The sequence below is a fragment of the Cetorhinus maximus genome, chromosome 23 (genome assembly GCF_964194155.1).
Source record: "Cetorhinus maximus chromosome 23, sCetMax3.hap1.1, whole genome shotgun sequence".
Lineage (NCBI taxonomy): Eukaryota > Metazoa > Chordata > Chondrichthyes > Lamniformes > Cetorhinidae > Cetorhinus > Cetorhinus maximus.
The window spans coordinates 34,013,445-34,034,916 of NC_135901.1; the positions used below are offsets into that span (position 1 = coordinate 34,013,445).

The 21,472-nt window shown below is 45.3% G+C and overlaps 6 protein-coding genes across 8 annotated transcripts in view; 4 read left to right on the plus strand and 2 right to left on the minus strand.

Annotated features, from left to right (window-relative positions):
- The window catches only part of LOC144698476 (uncharacterized), a 35,861-nt gene extending 34,565 nt beyond the window's left edge, over positions 1-1,296 (minus strand). The window contains 1 exon segment of the mRNA XM_078570416.1: positions 197-1,296. Coding sequence (XP_078426542.1) covers positions 197-978 — 782 coding nt within the window. The 5' untranslated portion in view covers positions 979-1,296.
- Positions 1-9,527, plus strand: part of LOC144698473 (uncharacterized) — an 88,151-nt gene extending 78,624 nt beyond the window's left edge. Inside the window, exon 3 of the mRNA XM_078570414.1 lies at positions 9,112-9,527. Coding sequence (XP_078426540.1) covers positions 9,112-9,433 — 322 coding nt within the window. The 3' untranslated portion in view covers positions 9,434-9,527. The remainder of the gene's footprint in view (positions 1-9,111) is intronic.
- The window catches only part of LOC144697491 (uncharacterized), a 1,380,819-nt gene that overhangs the window by 461,979 nt on the left and 897,368 nt on the right, over positions 1-21,472 (minus strand). The window lies entirely within an intron of this gene.
- Positions 1-21,472, plus strand: part of LOC144697517 (uncharacterized) — a 213,017-nt gene that overhangs the window by 77,847 nt on the left and 113,698 nt on the right. The gene's annotated exons all lie outside the window — the stretch shown is intronic.
- LOC144698477 (uncharacterized) lies at positions 8,366-9,106 on the plus strand (the record flags this gene model as incomplete). The annotated part of the gene is made up of 1 exon (XM_078570417.1): positions 8,366-9,106. A coding segment is annotated over exon 1 (627 nt), but the record flags the coding sequence as incomplete, so codon positions are not given.
- On the plus strand, positions 16,522-21,178 carry LOC144697475 (uncharacterized). 2 transcript variants are annotated; one of them, XM_078569455.1, is made up of 3 exons: positions 16,552-16,571; positions 17,492-17,620; positions 19,796-21,178. In XM_078569455.1, the coding sequence occupies exon 3, from the start codon at positions 19,913-19,915 to the stop codon at positions 21,032-21,034; it is 1,122 nt and encodes a 373-aa protein (XP_078425581.1). In that variant the 5' UTR covers positions 16,552-16,571; positions 17,492-17,620; positions 19,796-19,912; the 3' UTR covers positions 21,035-21,178. The 2 variants fall into 2 exon arrangements, with proteins under 2 accessions (XP_078425582.1, XP_078425581.1); XM_078569456.1 differs by lacking the exon at positions 17,492-17,620 and having other exon boundaries at positions 16,522-16,571.

Consider the following 21,472-nt stretch of genomic DNA (forward strand, 5'->3'; position numbering starts at 1 on the left):
AAATAAATTTAAGGAGGAGATAGACAGATTTTTAATTAGTAACGGGTTGAAAGGTTCTGGCGAGAGGGTGGGAAATTGGAGTTGAGGCGGAAATGAGATCAGCCATGATCATATTGAAAGGCGGCTCGAGGGGCTGAATTGCCTACTCCTAGTTCTTATGTTCTAATTGACAGCAAATTCCAATCACTGCAATTACTTGTGAATTCGCTGGTGTGCCCGCAGGTTGGATGAGGTAGTGAATCCCTTCCCACACTCTGAGCAGGTGAACGGCCTCTCCCCAGTGTGAATTCGCTGGTGTCTCAGCAGGTGGGATAACTGAGTGAATCCCTTCCCACACTCGGAGCAGGTGAACGGCTTCTCCCCAGTGTGAATTCGCTGGTGTGCAGTGAGCTGTGATGACCACCTGAAGCCATTCCCGCATTGAGAGCATCTGAACGGTCTCTCGTCAGTGTGAACACGCTGATGGGACATCAGTTCCCAGGAGCTTTTATACGACTTCCCGCAGTCTGGGCATTTAAAAGCTCTCTTCCCAGTGTGAATTAGCTGGTGCTTCAGCAGGGTGGACGTATCAGTGAATCGCAACCCACATTCGGAGCAGGTGAACGGCCTCTCCCCAGTGTGAACCCGCTGGTGTGTCAGCAGGTGGGATAACTGAGCGAATCCCTTCCCACACTCGGAGCAGATGAATGGCCTCTCCCCAGTGTGAACCCGCTGGTGCTTCAGGAGGTTCGATGAATCAGAGAATCCTTTCCCACAAGTGGAGCAGGTGAACGGTCTCTCCCCAGCGTGACGTCGGCGATGAGTTTCCAGTTCAGATGGGTAACTGAATCCCTTCCCACACTCCCCACATTTCCACGGTTTCTCCCCGGTGTGACTGTGCTTGTGTTTTGACAGGCCAGATGACCGGCTGAAGCCTCGTCCACACACTGAACACGTGTACGGTTTCTCCCCACTGTGAACGGTGCTTTTTCCTTCCATGTTCCAAATCTGATGATATTCAGGTTATGGTAAATCGGGTGACTCCCTAAGACCCTCACATGATGTTTGGTTTCAGGTTCCCGACTGCAAATCCTCCCCTTTCAGTATCCTGTGAAATTGATTTAAAACAGGAAAAAAGGAATGAGAGAGAACCCACAGAAACACAAAGGCAGGTTGAGAAATTGAGCTGAATGAATCTTGTAAGATGTGGGGTTGGCATCAGGAAAAAGTGAGCCCGAAAGGTGCCAAATTATCATAAAATCCCAACTGCTTCATTAATATCCTCCAGGAATTGGAACCTGCTATACAGTTTGGACCTTATGAGACTCTGGTATCTATGAGAGGAAGAGAAAGAAAGAGACAGAGAGAGATATGTGAGAGAGTCAGGGGCAAAGGAGAAGCATTTTATATATCGACAACTCAACAAGAAATTTGACAGATTCTCCCAAACCCTCATCCTCCATCACCTCGAAGGACCAGGGTAGCAGGTGTATGTGAACACTATCACCTCCAAGTTCCTCTGCAAGTCACACACCATCCTGACTTGTTTCACATCCAGTGCTGGGTTAGCAGAAATTTCCTCTACTTAAATATTGGGAAGACTGAAGCCATTGTCTTCAGCCCCCACTACAAACTCCACTCCCTAATCATCGATGCCATCCATCTCCCTGGCAACTCTCTGAGGCTGAACCAGACTGTTCACAACCATGGAGAAATATTTCAACCCAAGATGAGCTTCCAACCACATATCCACATCATCACCAAGACTGCCTATTTCCACCTCAGTAACATCGCCCGACTCCAGCCCAGTCTCAGCTCATCTGCTGCTGAAACTCTCATCCTTTCCTTTGTTACCTCTAGACTTAACTATCCTAACAACTCCCAGCCGCCTTCCACATTTAACCTCCCTGTAATCTTGAGGTCATCCAAAACTCTGCTCCCGTGTGCTTACTCGCACCAAGTCTTGTTCACCCATCACCCCCTGTGCTTAAGTTGCACCAAAATTATGAATTTCTGATCCTTTCAAATCCCTCCATGGTCTCGCTCCTCCTTATCTCTGTAATCTCCTTCAGCCTCACAATCCTCCGAGATATCTTCACTTCCTCTAATTCCCAGATTGCTGACAATTCCCAATTTTAATTGCTCCACCTTTGATGGCAATTGCTACCCACTGCCTCCAAGAAGATGGCGACTTCACATGCGCACTGCTGCCCGCTGCCCCCTATAAAGATGGCGACCTCACATCCGCACCTTACGTCCTCAACATGGCGGCCATTAATCCGGGCCTTTTCTCGGGAAAAACGCCGCAGCCGCCAAAAAGGTGCAAACGCGGGACCGGAAACTTTTTATTCGCAGTTTGGGGCCTGCGGTGGATATTTATATAGCCTCCCCGCCCACTCGCCGGCTCCATTTACCTTCACCCACGCGCTGGCTCGGCTCTTCTTCTGCTCTCCTCCCCGATCCAGCACGACCGCCACCCTTTTTCCAACACCGAAACTGCGCATGTTCCAATCAGCGCCCGGAGTGCGCATGTTCCAGTTACTGCCTGGCACTGCGCCTGCGCGATGATCTCACTCAGTGAGGATAGAGCATATTCTGCCTCTCGGTAAATGCTGGGTAACCGCACCGCCATTGAATCATGATATTGCTCAATACAAAGTCATTTTCTGTGCTCTGATTATGATTGGCGCCAACCATATAATATTATTAATTCAAATAATACAGCCAAAAAGTGTACGGGAGGGGAACCTGTTACCTGGTCTGTGCCTCTACGTGAGGACATATACAAGAACTAGGAGCAGAAGTAGGGAATTCAGCCCCTCGAGCCCGCCCCGCCATTCAATACGATCATGGCTGATCTCATTTCCGCCTCAACTCCAATTTCCCGCCCTCTCACCATAGCCTTTCAACCCGCTACTACTTAAAATTCTATCTATCTCCTCCTTAAATTTATTCAGTGTCCCGGCATCCATTGCACTCCACTGGAGTGAATTCCACAGATTTGTGGATCCTCAGTCGGTGAGTATATTGAAGGCTGAGATGGATAGATTTTTGGATTCTAAGGGAATGAAGGGCTATTGGGATCAGGTGGGAAATTGGTGTTTTGGATTTTTTAATTTAACTCAATTGGCAATTAATTGTGCCGGTACACTGTGAAATTCAGGAATGATAAGAAGCGTAGCTGTCAGGATTCCAGCCTACCTGATCCGAATGCATTCAAAACCCGTCACCTTAACCACTCAGTCACAAATCCAAGCCCCATATTTGCAGGAATGTTGTTTATAGATGGCTACATCAAATAGTCATTCACATATTGACTCTCGGAGGAGAAACTCAACCACTGTAATTCCACACCCTACCTTTTCCCCACAACAATTCATATTGTCTCTCCTTGCTCTGGGCACTGCACACTCTGCTGAATTTAATGTGAGTTGGCCCAAATGTGCTGCTGCAGATTCCCTGAACACGTTTGGCAGTGGTAGGATTGGAACCCATGCCTCCAGAGAGACTAGAGCTTTTAATCTAATGATTTAGACCCCTTGATCACACTACCAGCAGCTATTCACTGGTATTGCCAACGAAATGGAACAGAAGCAAAGGAGTCAGAATAGGTCATGAGGAAACTCGAACCAGTTTCATCTGTTAATCAGATCATCCTGCGCTTTATAACAAACAGAAATCATCTCCACTATTAACTTCGCTGATTCAATGTTTCAAATTATGCTTCTTTTTTCCTGTGTGGCTGTACGTGTTTGCTCAATGAAATGGTGGTAAAAGGTAATTAGATTGTATATATCGACTGAGAAAAATGAGAGGATGATTGATCCTTTTTTTGATAACTGTAAAAGAATTGGGAATCCAACTCTTCATGTCATTGAGTCAGGGAAACTTTGTTAATTTTCACACACAGTGCATGGACATGGCAGAAGCTCCTGCACCTCTTTCAATATTGTTTTTCTTAACTCAGAATTTTCAAAAGGGAATTGGACAATGACTTGAAAGGGAAATAATGAGATCAGGATGATGCAAAGAGACAAAGAAATTGAGATTAATTAGAAAGTTTGTTGTACAAAACTGACAAAGATACGTTGGGCCAAAAGGCCTCTTGTAGTGCTGTGCCATTTGATGATGACATTGTTGGATCAGTCTGTCTCCAGCATTCCTAATGAGAACAGCCAAATTCCCAAAGTGCTGCCGCATGACGCCACCGCTTAACATTTTAGTGAGGCCCATTGAGCTTTTCTGCCGTCTCCTGTTTCTGCAGTGCAGTGGCTATCACATTTGCTTAACATGTGAAAAATTCGAAACGGGGCAGAACTAATATCAAAATATGTGGATTCACATATGTTGAAGACAGCATCTTGCAGCTATGTGGCCTGGTCACTGTTTATCCCTTAACCAAAAACACATGATCTGCTCATTGTGACATCCATGATTTTGGGTGTTTCATGAGTGGTGATTGGCTGCCGTTTCCCCTCTGTTACAACAATAACTCCACTTCAGAAAGGACTTCAATAAAAGCAAAATACTGCAGATCCTGGAAATCTGGAATAAAAACAGAAAATGCTGGAAAAACTCAGCAGGTTGACAGCATCTGTGGAGAGAGAAACCTGCTGAGTTTTTCCAGCATTTTCTGTTTTATTTCAAAAAGTACTTTGCGGCTGGAAAGCGCTTTGAGACGTCCACTGGTCAGGAAAAGCATTATATAAATGCAAGTCCGTCTTCCTTTAATTATTTTAAATCCCAGTCCTCTGCTTACTGACCCTCATCAGTGGAAACAGTTTCTCCCAATCGGCTCTATCAAACCGCTCGTCCCCACAGACTCCTTTGAACAGCTCCATGAAATCTCTGTTTAACCTTCTTTGCTCTAAAGAGAACAATCCCGGTCTCTATCATCTCTCCACAAAACTGAGGGTTGAGACAAAGCTTTGGAAAATATTGTCAGTTTGTAGATTGGAAAATGGACAAGGAACCAAAACAGAAAACCCAGTCTCGGGCTTTGTGAATCTTTAGAAACTCTGTGGGAACCGGATTCAGAGGAGAATCAAGGGTGAACTGTCTGACTGACCAGAGACAGTCAAGGCACCTTTCCCTTCTTTAAGACACTGGAAAGTGACTCTGATATCATCAGTGAAATTATCTGATCTGAGACATTGAAAGGATTCTCATTACTGCACATCAGGAATTCAAACCTAATATCGGCTACGGGACAATCAGAATACTTGGTAACAGACAAGACACAGAAAGGCTCAAAGGGTGATGGCTCCAGTTGTCAGAGAGCTGGTTCCCGGTGACATGGATGTGTCTGCAGTGGATGGGATCAGTCTGTTTCCATGTATCCACAATGAATGTCCCAAACTTTATTTTGGAAGAGTAAAGCTGATAGAGAACAATTGGCATTCTGCTAGCAGCAATCTGAAGATTTAATTCACTGACACATTGGTTTGGAACATCTTGCAAACTGCATTTGTTTTAGTGTCTGTGGTGCTGCAATTGGCCAGCGTCTTCGGCCTTTCATTGGAAGGTTGGTGGTTCGAGACCACTTAAGGACGAAACCTTCACTGTTTTCTCTCCACCAGCATTCATTGTCACTTAGTTCCGGGTTGGCATTGGGTCTTTTGACTTCAAGAAAATATCTCCCAAATGCTTAAGACTCTGTTGTTAACCAGTGAGTTCCCACAAAAGTAGCCTTTTTTAAATTAATTTTCATTTCAAATATAAGGATATAATAATTGGACCAACCACGTATCTACATCGAGCTTATTAGAAGTCTATGAAGTCACTGGATTCAAACAAACCCATCAATTATTCTTTCTTCCTCAGCTCCACAGTGAGTGAGACAGGGAAAAGCTGAAAAACAACAATATTCTGGACGCCCACTCCCCTGCCAGCAGGAGGCACTGACTGCAGCTTCAACCAGCGGGTTGCTGCTCAACTCTGGGATGTAAAATACTCCAACCCGGGCCAAGCCTCCCAATACACCAAGCACAGACTCGGGTAAATGCCGGTAGAATACATCCGGTCACTAAACCTCCGAGCAGCATTTACACAATACCAGAGTGAGTGAGTCACAAGCAAGAGGAACACCCACTTTCTAAATCTTTTCACCGAATGTGTTCATTTCATCTTAAGTTGTGCTGATGGGAAAATGGCTGAAATAGAGTTTGGTGAAAAACAGCCTTGAACCATGTTCCTCTCTCCCATTGCAGTACTGATCCTTCCAATGTACAAGCTTACGGGGCGATGATGAGTTTAATACTCCGATTTGCCCGTATTCATATTATAAGATATATCTAGGAGCCCTGGAGAAGGTGCAAGAAATATTTGCTGGAATAATGCCAGAACTGAAAAGTTATAGTATCCAAGAAAGATTGATCAGGTTAAAAAAAGTTTGATGAGGGATGACCTGATCAAAGCTTTTAATATTACGAAAGGGTTTAGAAGATTTTTCCACTTGTGGATAGATAAGAATCAATATAGGTTAGTCACCAACGAATCCAATGTCCAATTCAGAAGCAACGTCTTTAACCAGCGATAAAAACTGAAAATGATGGAAATGCTCAGCGTGTTTAGGAATCTCTGGATTGAGAAACAGAGTTAGGTTTTCAGGTCTGTGCCTGGATTCAGTACAGTTCTGCTGAAAAGTCACATACGTAAAATTAAAACTATGTTTCTCTCTCCAGAGACGCTACCAGGCCTGTTTCGAATTCCAAAATGTTTTGTTTTTATTCCAGATTTACAGCATTGCTTTTCTCTTTTCTTTGGATGAGAACGTAAAATGCATTGCCAGAAGGATTAGAGATCCAAGCCCGAGCTGGACATCCCTGGGTAAAGTCACATTGTGAAAACGTCATTCACCAGCTGAATGTGGAAATGGGTTCACTCGATCATCTGATTAGTTGACACAGCAGCAGTCACATCTGATGGAGGAAATTTAGGTGCTTCATTTGTGCAAAGGCATTTATTCAGTTTGGACGCCTGTTAACAATCCAGCTTTAGAAGTTCAAATGATTTAATCACAATAGGCACATTCTTACTGACAAGACGGAGTTCAAATGTTTGGAGCATGGAAGGAAAAAATAATTTCTTCACATGCCTGCTAAGACTCCAGTGAATTTACAACTAGCTGTAGGAGTTTGTTCTGTTGTTAGTTACACCCAACACAGAACAATAGCTCATGCACTAATTTTATATCTTCACCCTATGGCAACAATCATCATCGAATGATAAAACATAACTTTACATGCAAGAACATCGCCTTCCAATGGTGGACCTCTCACCCAGCATTGACAGCGGGACAGAATGCGTCCTATCCATTGTGCCAAGACCTTAAGCATGCGCATTGCGTGACTTAACTGGCACATGCGCAGTGTGGTCTCCTGCCTGAGCATGCGCAGTGTTGTCCAGTGACCGGAGTCGCAGATAGCAGGTGAGAAAATGGCGGCTGTAGCAGAATAACGGAGTTAGTTGGCAGGTGGGAGGATTGGGGCCAGCGGAGTGGGCAGGGAGGCTTCATAAACACTCGGTGCAAGCAATAGACCCTTAATAAGAAACTAGCGGCCCGCGTTTGCAGCGAACAGACCGGCAATGGCTGGATCTCTCCCTCTGCTCGGCCTTAGGGGAGCGGCTGTGTAGCAGGGCGCATGCGCAGTTTTCCTGGCCCAGGTAGCAGGAGGAGAGAATGTTGTGAATTTCGTGGATAAAAGTGAAATGCTGCGGATGCTGGAAATCTAGAACAAAAACAAAAATACCTGGAAAAACTCAGCAGGTCTGACAGCATCTGCGGACAGAGATACAGTTGACGTTTCGAGTCCGTATGACCTTTCATCAGAACAGACATATAGAAATGAGGTGAAATATAAGCTAGTAGAGGGGGGGTGGGTGGGACAGGTAGAGCTCGATAGGGGGCTAGTGATAGGTGGAGGCCAAGAAGAGACTGCCAAAGATGTCACAGACAAAAGTGCAAAGGGGTGTTGACGGTGGTGATATTATCTAAAGGATGTGCTAATGGGGACATTAAGGGTAGAAAGCAGGACGAACAAGTGGCAGATGGCCCTAGTGGGGTTGGGGGGAAGGCATCGAAATGGGCCAAAAGGTGGAGATGAAACAATAGATCGAAATAAATTTAAAAATAGGAGGAAAATGAAAAGTATATTTGTAAAAAAATTATAAATTATTGGAAAAAGGGGGATCGGAAAGGGGGTAAGGATGGAGAAGGACATGAGTGTACCAGCTGAATTATTTTGACAATCTGGCAGCTTCTATAGCCACTTTTAGCTAGTGCTGGCCCCACAAAATTAGCAGATTCTTTCAACTCAATTTCACAACCTGCCTTTGTGTTTTTGTGGGTCCTCTCTCACTCCATTTTCTCTTTTTAAATCAGTTTCACAGGGGATTGGCAGGGGAGGATTTGCTGTGGGGAAACTGAAACCAAACATCACATCAGGATCTGACGGAGTCGCCCAATTTATCGTAACGTGAATATCATCGGATTTTGAACATGGAAGGAAAAAGCACCGTTCACAGTGGGGAGAAACTGTGGAAATGTGGGGACTGTGGGAAGGGATTCAGATCCCCGTCTGAGCTGGAAACTCATCGACGCCGTCACACTGGGGAGAGACCGTTCACCTGCTCCCAGTGTGGGAAGGGATTCAGTCAGTCATCCAACCTGCAGATACACCAGCGAGTTCACACTGATAAGAGGCCGTTTAAATGCCCGGACTGTGGGAAGTGTTTTAAAAGTTCTGGTGCACTGATGACCCATCAGCGTGTGCACACTGACGAGAGACCGTTCAGGTGCTCTCACTGTGGGACTGGGTTTAGGCGATCATCTCATCTCACTGGACACCAGCGAATTCACACTGAGGAGAGGCCATTCACTTGCTCCGAGTGTGGGAAGGGCTTCACTACCTCATCCAACCTGCTGATACACCAGCGAGTTCACACTGACAAGAGACCTTTCAAATGCCCAAACTGCGGGAAGTGCTATAAAAGTTCTGGGGAACTGATGTCACATCAACGAGTTCACACTGACGAGAGACCGTTCAAGTGCTCTCACTGTGGGACTGGGTTCAGGTGGTCATCTCACCTCACTGAACACCTGCGAATTCACACTGGGGAGAGACCGTTCACCTGCTCCAAGTGTGGGAAGGGATTCACTCAGTCATCCCACCTGCTGTCACACCAGCGACTTCACACTGGTGAGAGGCCATTCACCTGTTCTGTGTGTGGGAAGGGATTCACTCAGTCATCCCACCTGCTGACACATCAGCGACTTCACACTGGGGAGAGTTTGTTCACCTGCTCCGAGTGTGGGAAGGGCTTCACTCAATCATCCCACCTGCTGAGACACCAGCGAGTTCACACTGGAGAGAGGCCATTCACCTGCTCCAGATGTGAGAAGGGATTCACTCAGTTACCCCATCTGCTGAGACACCAGCGAGTTCACAAGTAACTACTGTGATTGGATGTTGTTGTGAAATCACATCCAGGACTGAACCATGTTCATTGAGGTCTCTTTCTGCTGATGTTAATAAACTCCAGGTCAGTTTTAGAGGTTGATATTGTGGATAAAAGTCAAATAAATCAGCTTTGTGTTAAAGTCACCGTGTGTCAAGTCTTTTTAATCTCTCGAACATGAGTTAGTCCCTTTTGAAGGAGTCTCTCTCTCCCCTCTCTCCTCCATCCTCACCTCCAATAACAAGTGTGAGGATCTCATGGAGCTTCTTTGTCACTAAGATTGAGACAATGCGATCAGCTGCTTCTGCTGCTTCCCTCCCTTCTGCTATCCCACCAGGACAAACTGTCCCTAAAGTGATGATTGCACAATGTTCAGCACCATTTGTCACTCTTCAGATACTGAAATAGTCCATGTCCAAATGCAGCAAGACCTGTACAATAACCAAGCTTGGGCTGACAAGTGGCAAGTAACATTCGCGCCACACAAGTGCCAGGCAATGACCATCTCCAACAAGAGAGAATCCAACCATTGCCCCTTGACGTTCAGTAGCATTACCATCACTGAATCCCCCACCAACAACATCCTGGGGGTTACCATTGACCAGAAACTGAACTGGACTAGCCATATAAATACTGTGACTATAAGAGCAGGTCAGAGGCTAGGAATCCTGCGGCGAGTAACCCACCTCCTGACTCCCTAAATCCTGTCCACAAGGCAAAAGTCAGGAGTGTGATGGAATACTCCCCAATTGCCTGGAGGAGTGCAGCTCCCACGATACTCAAAAAGCTTGACACCATTCAGGACAAAGCAGCCCCGCTTGATTGGCACCACATTCACTCCCTCCACCACCAACGCACAGTAGCAGCAGTGTGTACCATCTACAAGATGCATTGCAGGAATTCACCAAGGCTCGTTAGACAGCACCTTCTAAACCCAAGACCACTCCCATCGAGATTTTTTTATTCCTCCACTTTATCTCAATGTCACTCTTCTGTCATTATCACATTTCTTATTGACTCACCTCCTGTTTCCCAGTCAGCTTTACAAATCATTCATTTCCTTTCTTTCTGTAAGCTCAGTCTCTCTCTCTCCCTCTCTCTCTCTTCGTCCTTTCACTCTGTTCCTCACTGCATGATGTCCATTCGCAATATCTCCCACAACTAACCAAGGGCTCTCTGTGACCAATTCTACTTCTGTACAGACACACTCTGACCAGCCACCACTTCTTGCTCATCTACAGACTCTCCCTGGCAAGTCACATTGCTGCTCATTTACAGACTCTCTCTGACAAGTCACGTTGCTGTTCATTTACAGACCCTCCCTGACAAGTCACATTGCTGTTCATTTACAGACCCTCCTTGGACCATCACAATGTCTCCTCCATTTACAGATGCTCCCTGAGCAGTCCACATTTCCTCTCAATTTACAGATTCTCCCTGACCAGTTCCAATTTCTTCCCCGTTTACAGGCACTCCATAATCAGTCAACAACTCCCCTTGATATTTGTGAACGGGAACAGTTTAAAGGGAGTAGAGGGTCAGAACCATAAAGAGTTGGGTGATTCCAGCTAACAATTTGTCTTAGTAAAACAGTGGGCTTGACAGTCCAGTGTCAATAATTTAATATTTTTAAAGAAATACAAGATGAGCAGATTCTCTGTCCTCCACCGTATTTTATATTAATCCATCAATCAGAGTAAACATGCAAGTCCACTGTGTCCACAATCACTTACATGAGGTCAGCCCGCTGGATGGAACCTCGGGCACCCTGAGCTTGATCTCCGGTGTCTCCAGTCCTGACTGCCCCCTTACATCGGTATCCCCTCATTTTGTACCCTGTCGTGATTCAGCTCTGGCCCCTGACTCTTCTTTGTCTTCTCTGCTGGGCTTTGGCAGGAAGTGAGGACAAGTTTAAAATGCTGTTTGAACTTGTTACCCCACTTTTCATTATCAAATTAATTTGTAAATCATTGGTTAGGCTGCATTTAGAATATTGAGTCAAATTCTGGGCATCTTACAACAGGAATAAAGTCAAGGCCATGGAGAGGGTGTGGGAGAGATTCACAGAGATAATACCATGGATGAAAGGCTGCAGAATAAAGGAGGCCACTCGGCCCATCTTGCCTTTGCCAGCTCGTTGGCAGAGCTAGCTGAATAGTCCTCTCCCCCGCTGTTTCTCCGTGGCCCTGTCACTGTTTTCCTTCAAGCATTTCTCCAATTCCCTGTTGAAAGTTATTGTTGAATCTGCTGCCACCAAACTTTCAGACAGTATATTGCAGATGATAACGAATGAAATGTTTTCTCACGGTGACCTGACTGCTGTGAAGCTCCTGTTTGTTTTCCTAACTTAGTTCCAACTTCTCTTTCCCATGAGGAGAAACTAGGGAAACTGGGGGTCTTTTCAATAGAACAAAGCAGGATGAAAGGAGATGTGAGCAAGGATTCAAAACTGGATCAAGGACAAGGTCCAAAATATTACTGACACTCCTTGTCCCTCAGGACCTGTGTCTGGGGTAGAAGCTGATGGGTTTATCTCAGCATCGAGGTGAACAACTATTGTCAGAATCAAACACTCTCCAGTCAAATACAGCACCAATTAGATACAGAGTAAACCCATCAGCCTGTCCCCCGGATACAGATACTGAGGGACAGGGAGTGTCCGGGACAATGACATTTCTCACTCAGTAAGGTAGAAATTGATCCTCTTTCTCTGCACATTAATCCTGAGCTCCACACAGCTCGAATCCTCCTCCTGTTTCCCTTCCTGTAACAGCACTGAGCTAATGCCAGCCCATATGAGCAGGGCTTAGGGAGAATGGTTATTAGGCACTGCAGTGAATTAGGGGAGGCAGAGGTATCTCAGAGGGTTGTGGGGTTCGAGGAGATACAGACCTGGGAGAGGTGAGGGCATGGAGGGATTTGAACAGAAGGAGGATAACATTAAGCTGCAGCTAGTACTTGACCAGGAGCCAATGTAGGACAGCGAGCAGAAGATTGATCGGGGAATGGGACTTGCTATGAGCGAAGATACGGGCAGCAGTTTTGGGTGACCTCAGTTTACGGAAGACATGCTGGGAGGCTGTTTTCCCTCTGGCTGGGGCATCTAGAAATGGGCTTACATTCTCTGGATAATGTGTCAGCTGAGGTGAGGAGACATTTCTTCACTCAAAGGCTTGTGAATCTTTGGAACTCTGTAGCCCAGAGATCTGTGGATCCTCAGTCGGTGAGTATATTGAAGGCTGAGATGGATAGATTTTTGGATTCTAAGGGAATGAAGGGCTATGGGGATCAGGTGGGAAATTGGTGTTTTGGTTTTTTTATTTAACTCAATCGGCAATTAATTGTGCCGGTACACTGTGAAATTCAGGAATGATAAGAAGCGTAGCTGTCAGGAGTCCAGCCTACCTGATCCGAATGCATTCAAAACCCGTCACCTTAACCACTCAGTCACAAATCCAAGCCCCATATTTGCATGAATGTTGTTTATAGATGGCTACATCAGATAGTCATTCACATGTTGATTCTCGGAGGAGCAACTCAACCACTGTAATTCCACACCCTACCTTTTCCCCACAACAATTCATAATGACTCTCCTTGCTCTGGACACTGCACACTCTGCTGAATTTAATGTGAGCTGGCCCAAGTGTGGCTGCTGCAGATCCCCTGAACACGTTTGGCAGTGGTAGAATTGGAACCCATGCCTCCAGAGAGACTAGAGCTTTTATTTAATAATTTAGACCGCTTGATCACACTACTAGCAGCTATTCATCGTGTCCTTCACTGGTATTGCCAACAAAATGGAACAGAAGCAAAGGAGTCGGAATAGGTCATGAGGAAACTCGAACCAGCTCCATCAGTTAATCAGATCATCCTGCGCTTTATAACAAACAGAAATCATCTCCACTATTAACTTCACTGATTCAATGTTTCAAATAGTGTTTCTTTTTTCCTGTGTGGCTGTACGTGTTTGCTCAATGAGATGTTGGTAAAAGGTAATTAGATTGCATATATCGACTGAAAAAAATGAGAGGATGATTGATCGTCCTCTCATTTTTTTTTGAAAATTCGGGTTGAAATCAGCTATTTTAAATTTTTTGATAACTGTAAAAGAATTGGGAATCCAACTCTTCATGTCATTGAGTCAGGGAAACTTTGTTAATTTTCACACACTGTGCAAGGACATGGCAGAAACTCCTGCACCTCTTTCAATATTGTTTTTCTTAACTCAGAGTTTTCAAAAGGGAATTGGACAATGACTTGAAAGGGAGACAATGAGATCAGGATGATGCAAAGAGACAAAGAAATTGAGATTAATTAGAAAGTTTGTTGTACAAAACTGACAAAGATACGTTGGGCCAAAAGACCTCTTGTAGTGCTGTGCCATTTGATGATGACATTGTTGGATCACTCTGTCTCTAGCATTCCTAATGAGAACAGCCAAATTCCATTTCTTCAAAACAAAGACCCAAAGTGCTGCCGCATGACGCCACCGCTTAACATTTTAGTGAGGCCCATTGAGTTTTTCTGCCGTCTCCTGTTTCTGCAGTGCAGTGGTTATTACATTTGCTTAACATGTGAAAAATTCGAAACGGGGCAGAACTATTATCAAAATATGTGGATTCACATATGTTGAAGACAGCATCTTGCAGCTATGTGGCCTGGTCACTGTTTATCCCTTAACCAAAAATACATGATCTGCTCATTGTGACATCCCTGGTTTTGGGTGTTTCTTGAGCAGTGATTGGCTGCTGTGTCCCCTGCATTACAACAACAACTCCACTTCAGAAAATACTTCAATAAAAGCAAAATACTGCAGATCCTGGAAATCTGGAATAAAAACAGAAAATGCTGGAAAAACTCAGCAGGTCTGACAGCATCTGTGGAGAGAGAAACCTGCTGAGTTTTTCCAGCATTTTCTGTTTTATTTCAAAAAGTACTTTGCGGCTGGAAAGCACTTTGAGACGTCCACTGGTCAGGAAAAGCGCTACATAAATGCAAGTCCGTCTTTCTTTAATTATTTTAAATCCCAGTCCTCTGCTTACTGACCCTCATCAGTGGAAACAGTTTCTCCCAATCTGCTCTATCAAACTGCTCGTCCCCACAGACTCCTTTGAACAGCTCCATGAAATCTCTGTTCAACCTTCTTTGCTCTAAAGAGAACAATCCCGGTCTCTATCATCTCTCCACAAAACTGAGGGTTGAGACAAAGCTTTGGAAAATATTGCCAGTTTGTAGATTGGAAAATGGACAAGGAACCGAAACAGAAAACCCAGTCTTACGGCTTTCTGAGTCTTTAGAAACTCTGTGGGAACCAGATTCCCCAAATGCTTAAGACTCTGTTGTTAACCAGTGAGTTCCCACAAAAGTAGCCTTTTTTAAATTAATTTTCATTTCAAATATAAGGATAAAATAATTAGACCTACCATGTATCTACATCGAGCTTATTAGAAGTCTATGAAGTCATTGGATTCAAACAAACCCATCAATTATTCTTTCTTCCTCAGCTCCACAGTGAGTGAGACAGGGAAAAGCTGAAAAACAACAATATTCTGGACGCCCACTCCCCTGCCAGCAGGAGGCACTGACTGCAGCTTCAACCAGCGGCTTGCTGCTCAACTCTGGGATGTAAAATACTCCAACCTGGGCCAAGCCTCCCGATACACCAAGCACAGACTCGGGTAAATGCCAGTAGAATAGCTCCCGGTCACTAAACCTCCGAGCAGCATTCACACAATACCAGAGTGAGTGAGTCACAAGCAAGAGGAACACCCACTTTATAAATCTTTTCACTGGATGTGTTCATTTCATCTTAAGTTGTGCTGATGGGAAAATAGCTGAAATAGAGTTTGGTGAATAACAGCCTTGAACCATGTTCCTCTCTCCCACTGCAGTACTGATCCTTCCAATCTACAAGCTTACGGGGGCGATGATGAGTTTGATACTCCCATTTGCCCGTATTCACGTTATAAGATATATCTAGGAGCCCTGGAGAAGGTGCAAGAAATATTTGCTGGAATAATGCCAGAACTGAAAAGTTATAATATCCAAGAAAGATTGAACAGGTTAAAAAAAGTTTGATGAGGGATGACCTGATCAAAGTTTTTAATATTACGAAAGGGTTTAGAAGATTTTTCCACTTGTGCATAGACAAGAATCAATATAGGTTAGTCACCAACGAATCCAATGTCCAATTCAGAAGCAACCAGCTTCTTTAACCAGCGATAAAAACAGAAAATGATGGCAATGCTCAGCGTATTTAGGAATCTCTGTGGATTGAGAAACAGAGTTAGGTTTTCAGGTCTGTGCATGGATTCAGTACAGTTCTGCTGAAAAGTCACAGACGTAAAATTAAAATTATGTTTCTCTCTCCAAAAACGCTACCAGACCTGTTTCGAATTCCAAAATGTTTTGTTTTTATTCCAGATTTACAGCATTGCTTTTCTCTTTTCTTTGGATGAGAATGTAAAATGCATTGCCAGAAGGATTAGAGATCCAAGTCCGAGCTGGACATCCCTGGGTAAAGTCACATTGTGAAAACGTCATTCATCAGCTGAATGTGGAAATGGATTCACTCGATCATCTGATTAGTTGACACAGCAGCAGTCACGTCTGATGGAGGAAATTTAGGTGCTTCATTTGTGCGAAGGCATTTACTCAGTTTGGAGTTGTTAACCCTGTTAACAATCCAGCTTTAGAAGTTCAAACGATTTAATTCACAATAGGCACATTCTTACTGACAAGACGGAGTTCAAATGTTCGGAGCATGGAAGGAAAAAATAATTTCTTCACACGCCTGCTAAGACTCCAGTGAATTTACAACTAGCTGTAGGGGTTTGTTCTGTTGTTAGCTACACCCAACACAGAACAATAGTGGAGACTCATACACTAATTTTATATCTTCACCCTATGGCAACAATCATCATCGAATGATAAAACATAACTTTACATGCAAGAACATCGCCTTCCAATGGCGGACCTCTCACCCAGCATTCAGAGCGGGACAGAAGGCGTCCTTTCCATTGTACCAAGGCCTTAAGCATGCGCATAGCGTGACTTAATTGGCACATGCGCATTGTAGTCCCCTGCCTGAGCATGCGCAGTGCTGTCCTGTGACCGGAGCCGCAGACAGCAGGTGGGAAAATGGCGGCTGTAGCAGAATAACGGAGTTAGTTGGCATGTGGGAGGATTGGGGCCAGCGGAGTGGGCAGGGAGGCTTCATAAACACTCGGTGCAAGCCGTAGGTCCTTAATAAGAAACTAGCGGCCCGCGTTTGCACCGAACAGACCGGCAATGGCTGGATCTCTCCCTCTGATCGGCCTTAGGGGAGCGGCTGTGTAGCAGGGCGCATGCGCGATTTTCCTGGTCCAGGTGGCAGGAGGAGAGAATGTTGTGAATTTCGAGGATAAACGCGAAATGCTGCGGATGCTGGAAATCTAGAACAAAAACAAAAATAATATATAATTTTTTTACAAATATACTTTTCATTTCCCTCCTATTTTTAAATTTATTTCGATCTATTGTTTCATCTCCACCTTTTAGCCCATTTCGATCCCTTCCCCCCACCCCCACTAGGGCCTTCTGCCACTTGCTCGTCCTGCTTTCTACCCTTAATGTCCCTGTTAGCACATCCTTTAGATAATATCACCACCGTCAACACCTCTTTGTGCTTTTGTCTGTGACATCTTTGGCAGTCTCTTGGCCTCCACTGGCCCCCTATCGAGCTCTACCTGTCCCACCCACCCCCCTCTACTAGCTTATATTTCACCTCATTTCTATATGTCTTTGTTCTGATGAAAGGTCATACGGACTCGAAACATCAACTGTATCCCTGTCCGCAGAAGCTGTCAGACCTGCTGAGTTTTTCCAGGTATTTTTGTTTTTGTTGTTAATTTCTACCCTGGACTGACACGGATGGATTTTGGAAACTCCCTTTACAGGGGGTTAGAAGGGGAGGATTTACACACAGCAAACTCAAACCAAGAGAAATGTTTGTCTCTTCTCAATTCCTATCCTGGACTGACAGTGATGGAATTTTTCATAATCTTTTTACAGGATCTTAAATGGGAAGGATTTGCAGACGGAGAAAACTCAAATAAAACATCACATCAAGATCTGACAGAGTCACTCGATTCATCGGAGCCAGGATATAATCGGCCTCTGAACATCAGTATTGAGTTCCAGGTCATTATCACTTGCTGTGTAAAATTTCTCCCTCACATCCACCCTGTAGATCTTGCCCCAAATCTTAAATCTGTGTCCTGTAATCCTTTTACAATCAGATAATGTGAACAGCTTTTCTTTTAACTACCTTATCCAAACCTATCATAATCTTGTGCACCTCTATCAACTCTCCCCTCAATCTCCTTTGCTCCAAGGTGAACAACCACAGTTTCTCCAGCCTAACCATACAACCAAAATCCCTCATCCATCAATACATTCTGTTAAATCTCCTCTGCACCCTCTCAAGGACCCTCACATCCTTCATACTGTGTGGTGATCACTGGTTTGCACGGACCCACATTATCTGTCAGTGTCTGTGACATCATCACACATCGACAATTACACGGTGATATCATCACACATCGACAATGATACGGTGACATCACCCCGCTCCTCGGGTATTTCCTCAACTGGGAGATTTTTCTCTGACTCCAGTGCTTCTGATATCTTTCCAGCTGCAGGTTCCAGCAGGAGAGTTTAAAATTGACAACTGAAATTGTTTCAGAATTGAGCATGTTTGACCATTCACCTACAATTTGGAACTTTTAGTGCTGTGCTCTGTTATCTATGAGAGGTTCCATGTCTCTGGGGCTGTTGTGGCTCCTTTAATGTGGATCTGATTCCATGTCCATCCATTGCTCTGTTTCACCTCTGCCCCTCCCTGATCACCTCTCTGCCATTGCCTAACTTCCTCTGTCTCTAATAATGAGTGCATTTTAACTCTGTTTAGGATTTTATTGTTCCTTCTGCCAACTGTGTCTAAATGAGGTTTCCTCCGCTGCCCACCCCCTGACCATGTGCTGCTGGCTCATCAGCTTTATCTTCCCACAGTATCTTTCACAATTGCTTTTCCTGCGCTATAGTCCATTTCTCTTCCATGTTGGCACCTACGTTGACCATCAAATTCTGCCCACCCTGAAATGGTAATTAATTAATTCTGTTGTGAAATACAACGTACCAATGTGTTTCACAGGAGTGTTAGAAAGCAACATTTGACACTGAGCCACCTGAAGAGATATCAGGGCAGATGAACAAAGGTTTACTAAACGGTTTTAAGGAGTATCTTAAAGGAGGAAAGTGAGGCGGAGAGGTTTAGGGAGGATATTCCAGAGCTTGTGGCCTTGGCAGCTGAAGGGGGAGACACCAAAGGTGGAGCAGTTAAAATCAGGAATGCTGAGGAGGTTCCAATTAGAGAAGTGTAGATATCTCAGAGGGTTGTGAGGCTGGAGGAGATTACAGAGGCAAGGAGGGAGAGACCACGGAGGGATTTGAAAACGAGAATGAGAAAATTAAAATTGAGGTTCTCCTTAACCCAGAGCCTTTGTAAGTCAGTGAGCACAGGGGTGATGGGTGAATAAGACTTGGGGCGAGTAAGCAGAGTTTTGGATTACAGGGAGGCTGGATATGGGAGGCTGGCCGGGGTGGAGGGGTGTTAGGATAGTTAAGTCTAGAGGGAACAAAGGAATGGATGACAGGTTGAGCAGTTACATAAAAGGATATATGGAGTTTGGGGAAAGAGAATTTGATTGAATTGAATGGTGGAGCAGGCTCGACGGGCTGAATGGCCTACTCCTGCTCCTGTGTCCCTATGAATGTCTGGTTCAGTCATAGATAGTTGTCAGGGAGAGGGATGGAGCCGGTGGTCAGGGAGTGGAGTTTGTAGCAGGGACTGAAGACAATGGCTTCGGTCTTCTTGATATTAAAATGGAGGAAATTTATGTTCATCCAGACAATTCAGGATGGTGTGTGACTAGGAGGGGATCTTGGAGGTGATGGTGTTCACGTACACCTGCTACCCTGGTCCTTTAGGTCGTGGAGGTTGAGGTTTCTGGAGATTTTTTTCAAAGTTCATGTCGTATTGCAGATATCCCTTCACCCTCTGCCCCTCCCACCTCTCTCTCCCTCTCCAGCCTTGTAAGCCAGAGTCTTGTGTAGGCCCAGAGCAGGTGGCAGGTTCCTTTCCCTGAAGGACGCGAGTGAACCAGCTGAATTGTTTTGACAATCTGGCAGCTTCCATAGCCACTTTTAGCTAGTGCTGGCCCCACAAAATTAGCAGATTCATTCAACTCAATTTCACAACCTGCCTTTGTGTTTTTGTGGGTCCTCTCTCACTCCATTTTCTCTTCTTTAAATCAGTTTCACAGGGGATTGGAAAGGGAGGATTTGCTGTGGGGAAACTGAAACCAAACATCACATCAGGATCTGACGGAGTCGCCCAATTTACTGTAACCTGAATATCATCGGATTTTGAACATGGAAGGAAAAGGCACCGTTTACAGTGGGGAGAAACTGTGGAAATGTGGGGACTGTGGGAGGGGATTCAGATCCCCGTCTGATCTGGAAACTCATCGACGCTGTCACACTGGGGAGAGACCATTCACCTGCTCCCAGTGTGGGAAGGGATTCAGTCAGTCATCCAACCTGCAGATACACCAGCGAGTTCACACTGATAAGAGGCCGTTTAAATGCCCGGACTGTGGGAAGTGTTTTAAAAGTTCTGGTGCACTGATGACCCATCAGCGTGTGCACACTGACGAGAGACCATTCAGGTGCTCTCACTGTGGGACTGGGTTTAGGCGATCATCTCACCTCACTGGACACCAGCGAATTCACACTGAGGAGAGGCCATTCACCTGCTCCGAATGTGGGAAGGGCTTCACTACCTCATCCAACCTGCTGATACACCAGCGGGTTCACACTGACAAGAGACCTTTCAAATGCCCAGACTGTGGGAAGTGCTATAAAAGTTCTGGGGAACTGATGTCACATCAACGAGTTCACACTGACGAAAGACCGTTCAAGTGCTCTCACTGTGGGACTGGGTTCAGGTGGTCATCTCAACTCACTGCACACCAGCGAATTCACACTGGGGAGAGACCGTTCACCTGCTCCGGCTGTGGGAAGGGATTCACTCAGTCATCCCACCTGCAGTCACACCAGCGACTTCACACTGGGGAGAGGCTGTTCACCTGCTCCGAGTGTGGGAAGGGATTCACTCAGTCATCCCACCTGCTGAGACACCAGCGGGTTCACACTGGGGAGAGGCCGTTCACCTGCTCCGAGTGTGGGAAGGGATTCACTCAGTCATCCCACCTGCTGTCACACCAGCGACTTCACAGTGGCGAGAGGCTGTTCACCTGTTCTGGGTGTGGGAAGGGATTCACTCAGTCATCCTACCTGCTGAGACACCAGCGACTTCACACTGGGGAGAGTTCGTTCACCTGCTCCGAGTGTGGGAAGGGATTCACTCAGTCATCCCACCTGCTGACACACCAGCGAGTTCACACTGGAGAGAGGCCATTCACCTGCTCCAGGTGTGAGAAGGGATTCACTCAGTTATCCCATCTGCTGAGACACCAGCGCGTTCACAAGTAACTACTGTGATTGGATGTTGTTGTGAAATCACATCCAGGACTGAACCATGTTCATTGAGGTCTCTTTCTGCTGATGTTAATAAACTCCAGGTCAGTTTTAGGGGTTGATATTGTGGATAAAAGTCAAATAAATCAGCTTTGTGTTAAAGTCACCGTGTGTCAAGTCTTTTTAATCTCTCGAACACAAGTTAGCTCATTTTAAAGGGCTCTCTCTCTCCCCTCTCTCCTCCATCCTCACCTCCAATAACAAGTGTGAGGATCTCATGGAGCTTGTCACTAAGATTGAGACAATGCGATCAGCTGCTTCTGCTGCTTCCCTCCCTTCTGCTATCCCACCAGGACAAACTGTCCCTAAAGTGATGATTGCACAATGTTCAGCACCATTTGTCACTCTTCAGATACTGAAATAGTCCATGTCCAAATGCAGCAAGACCTGTAC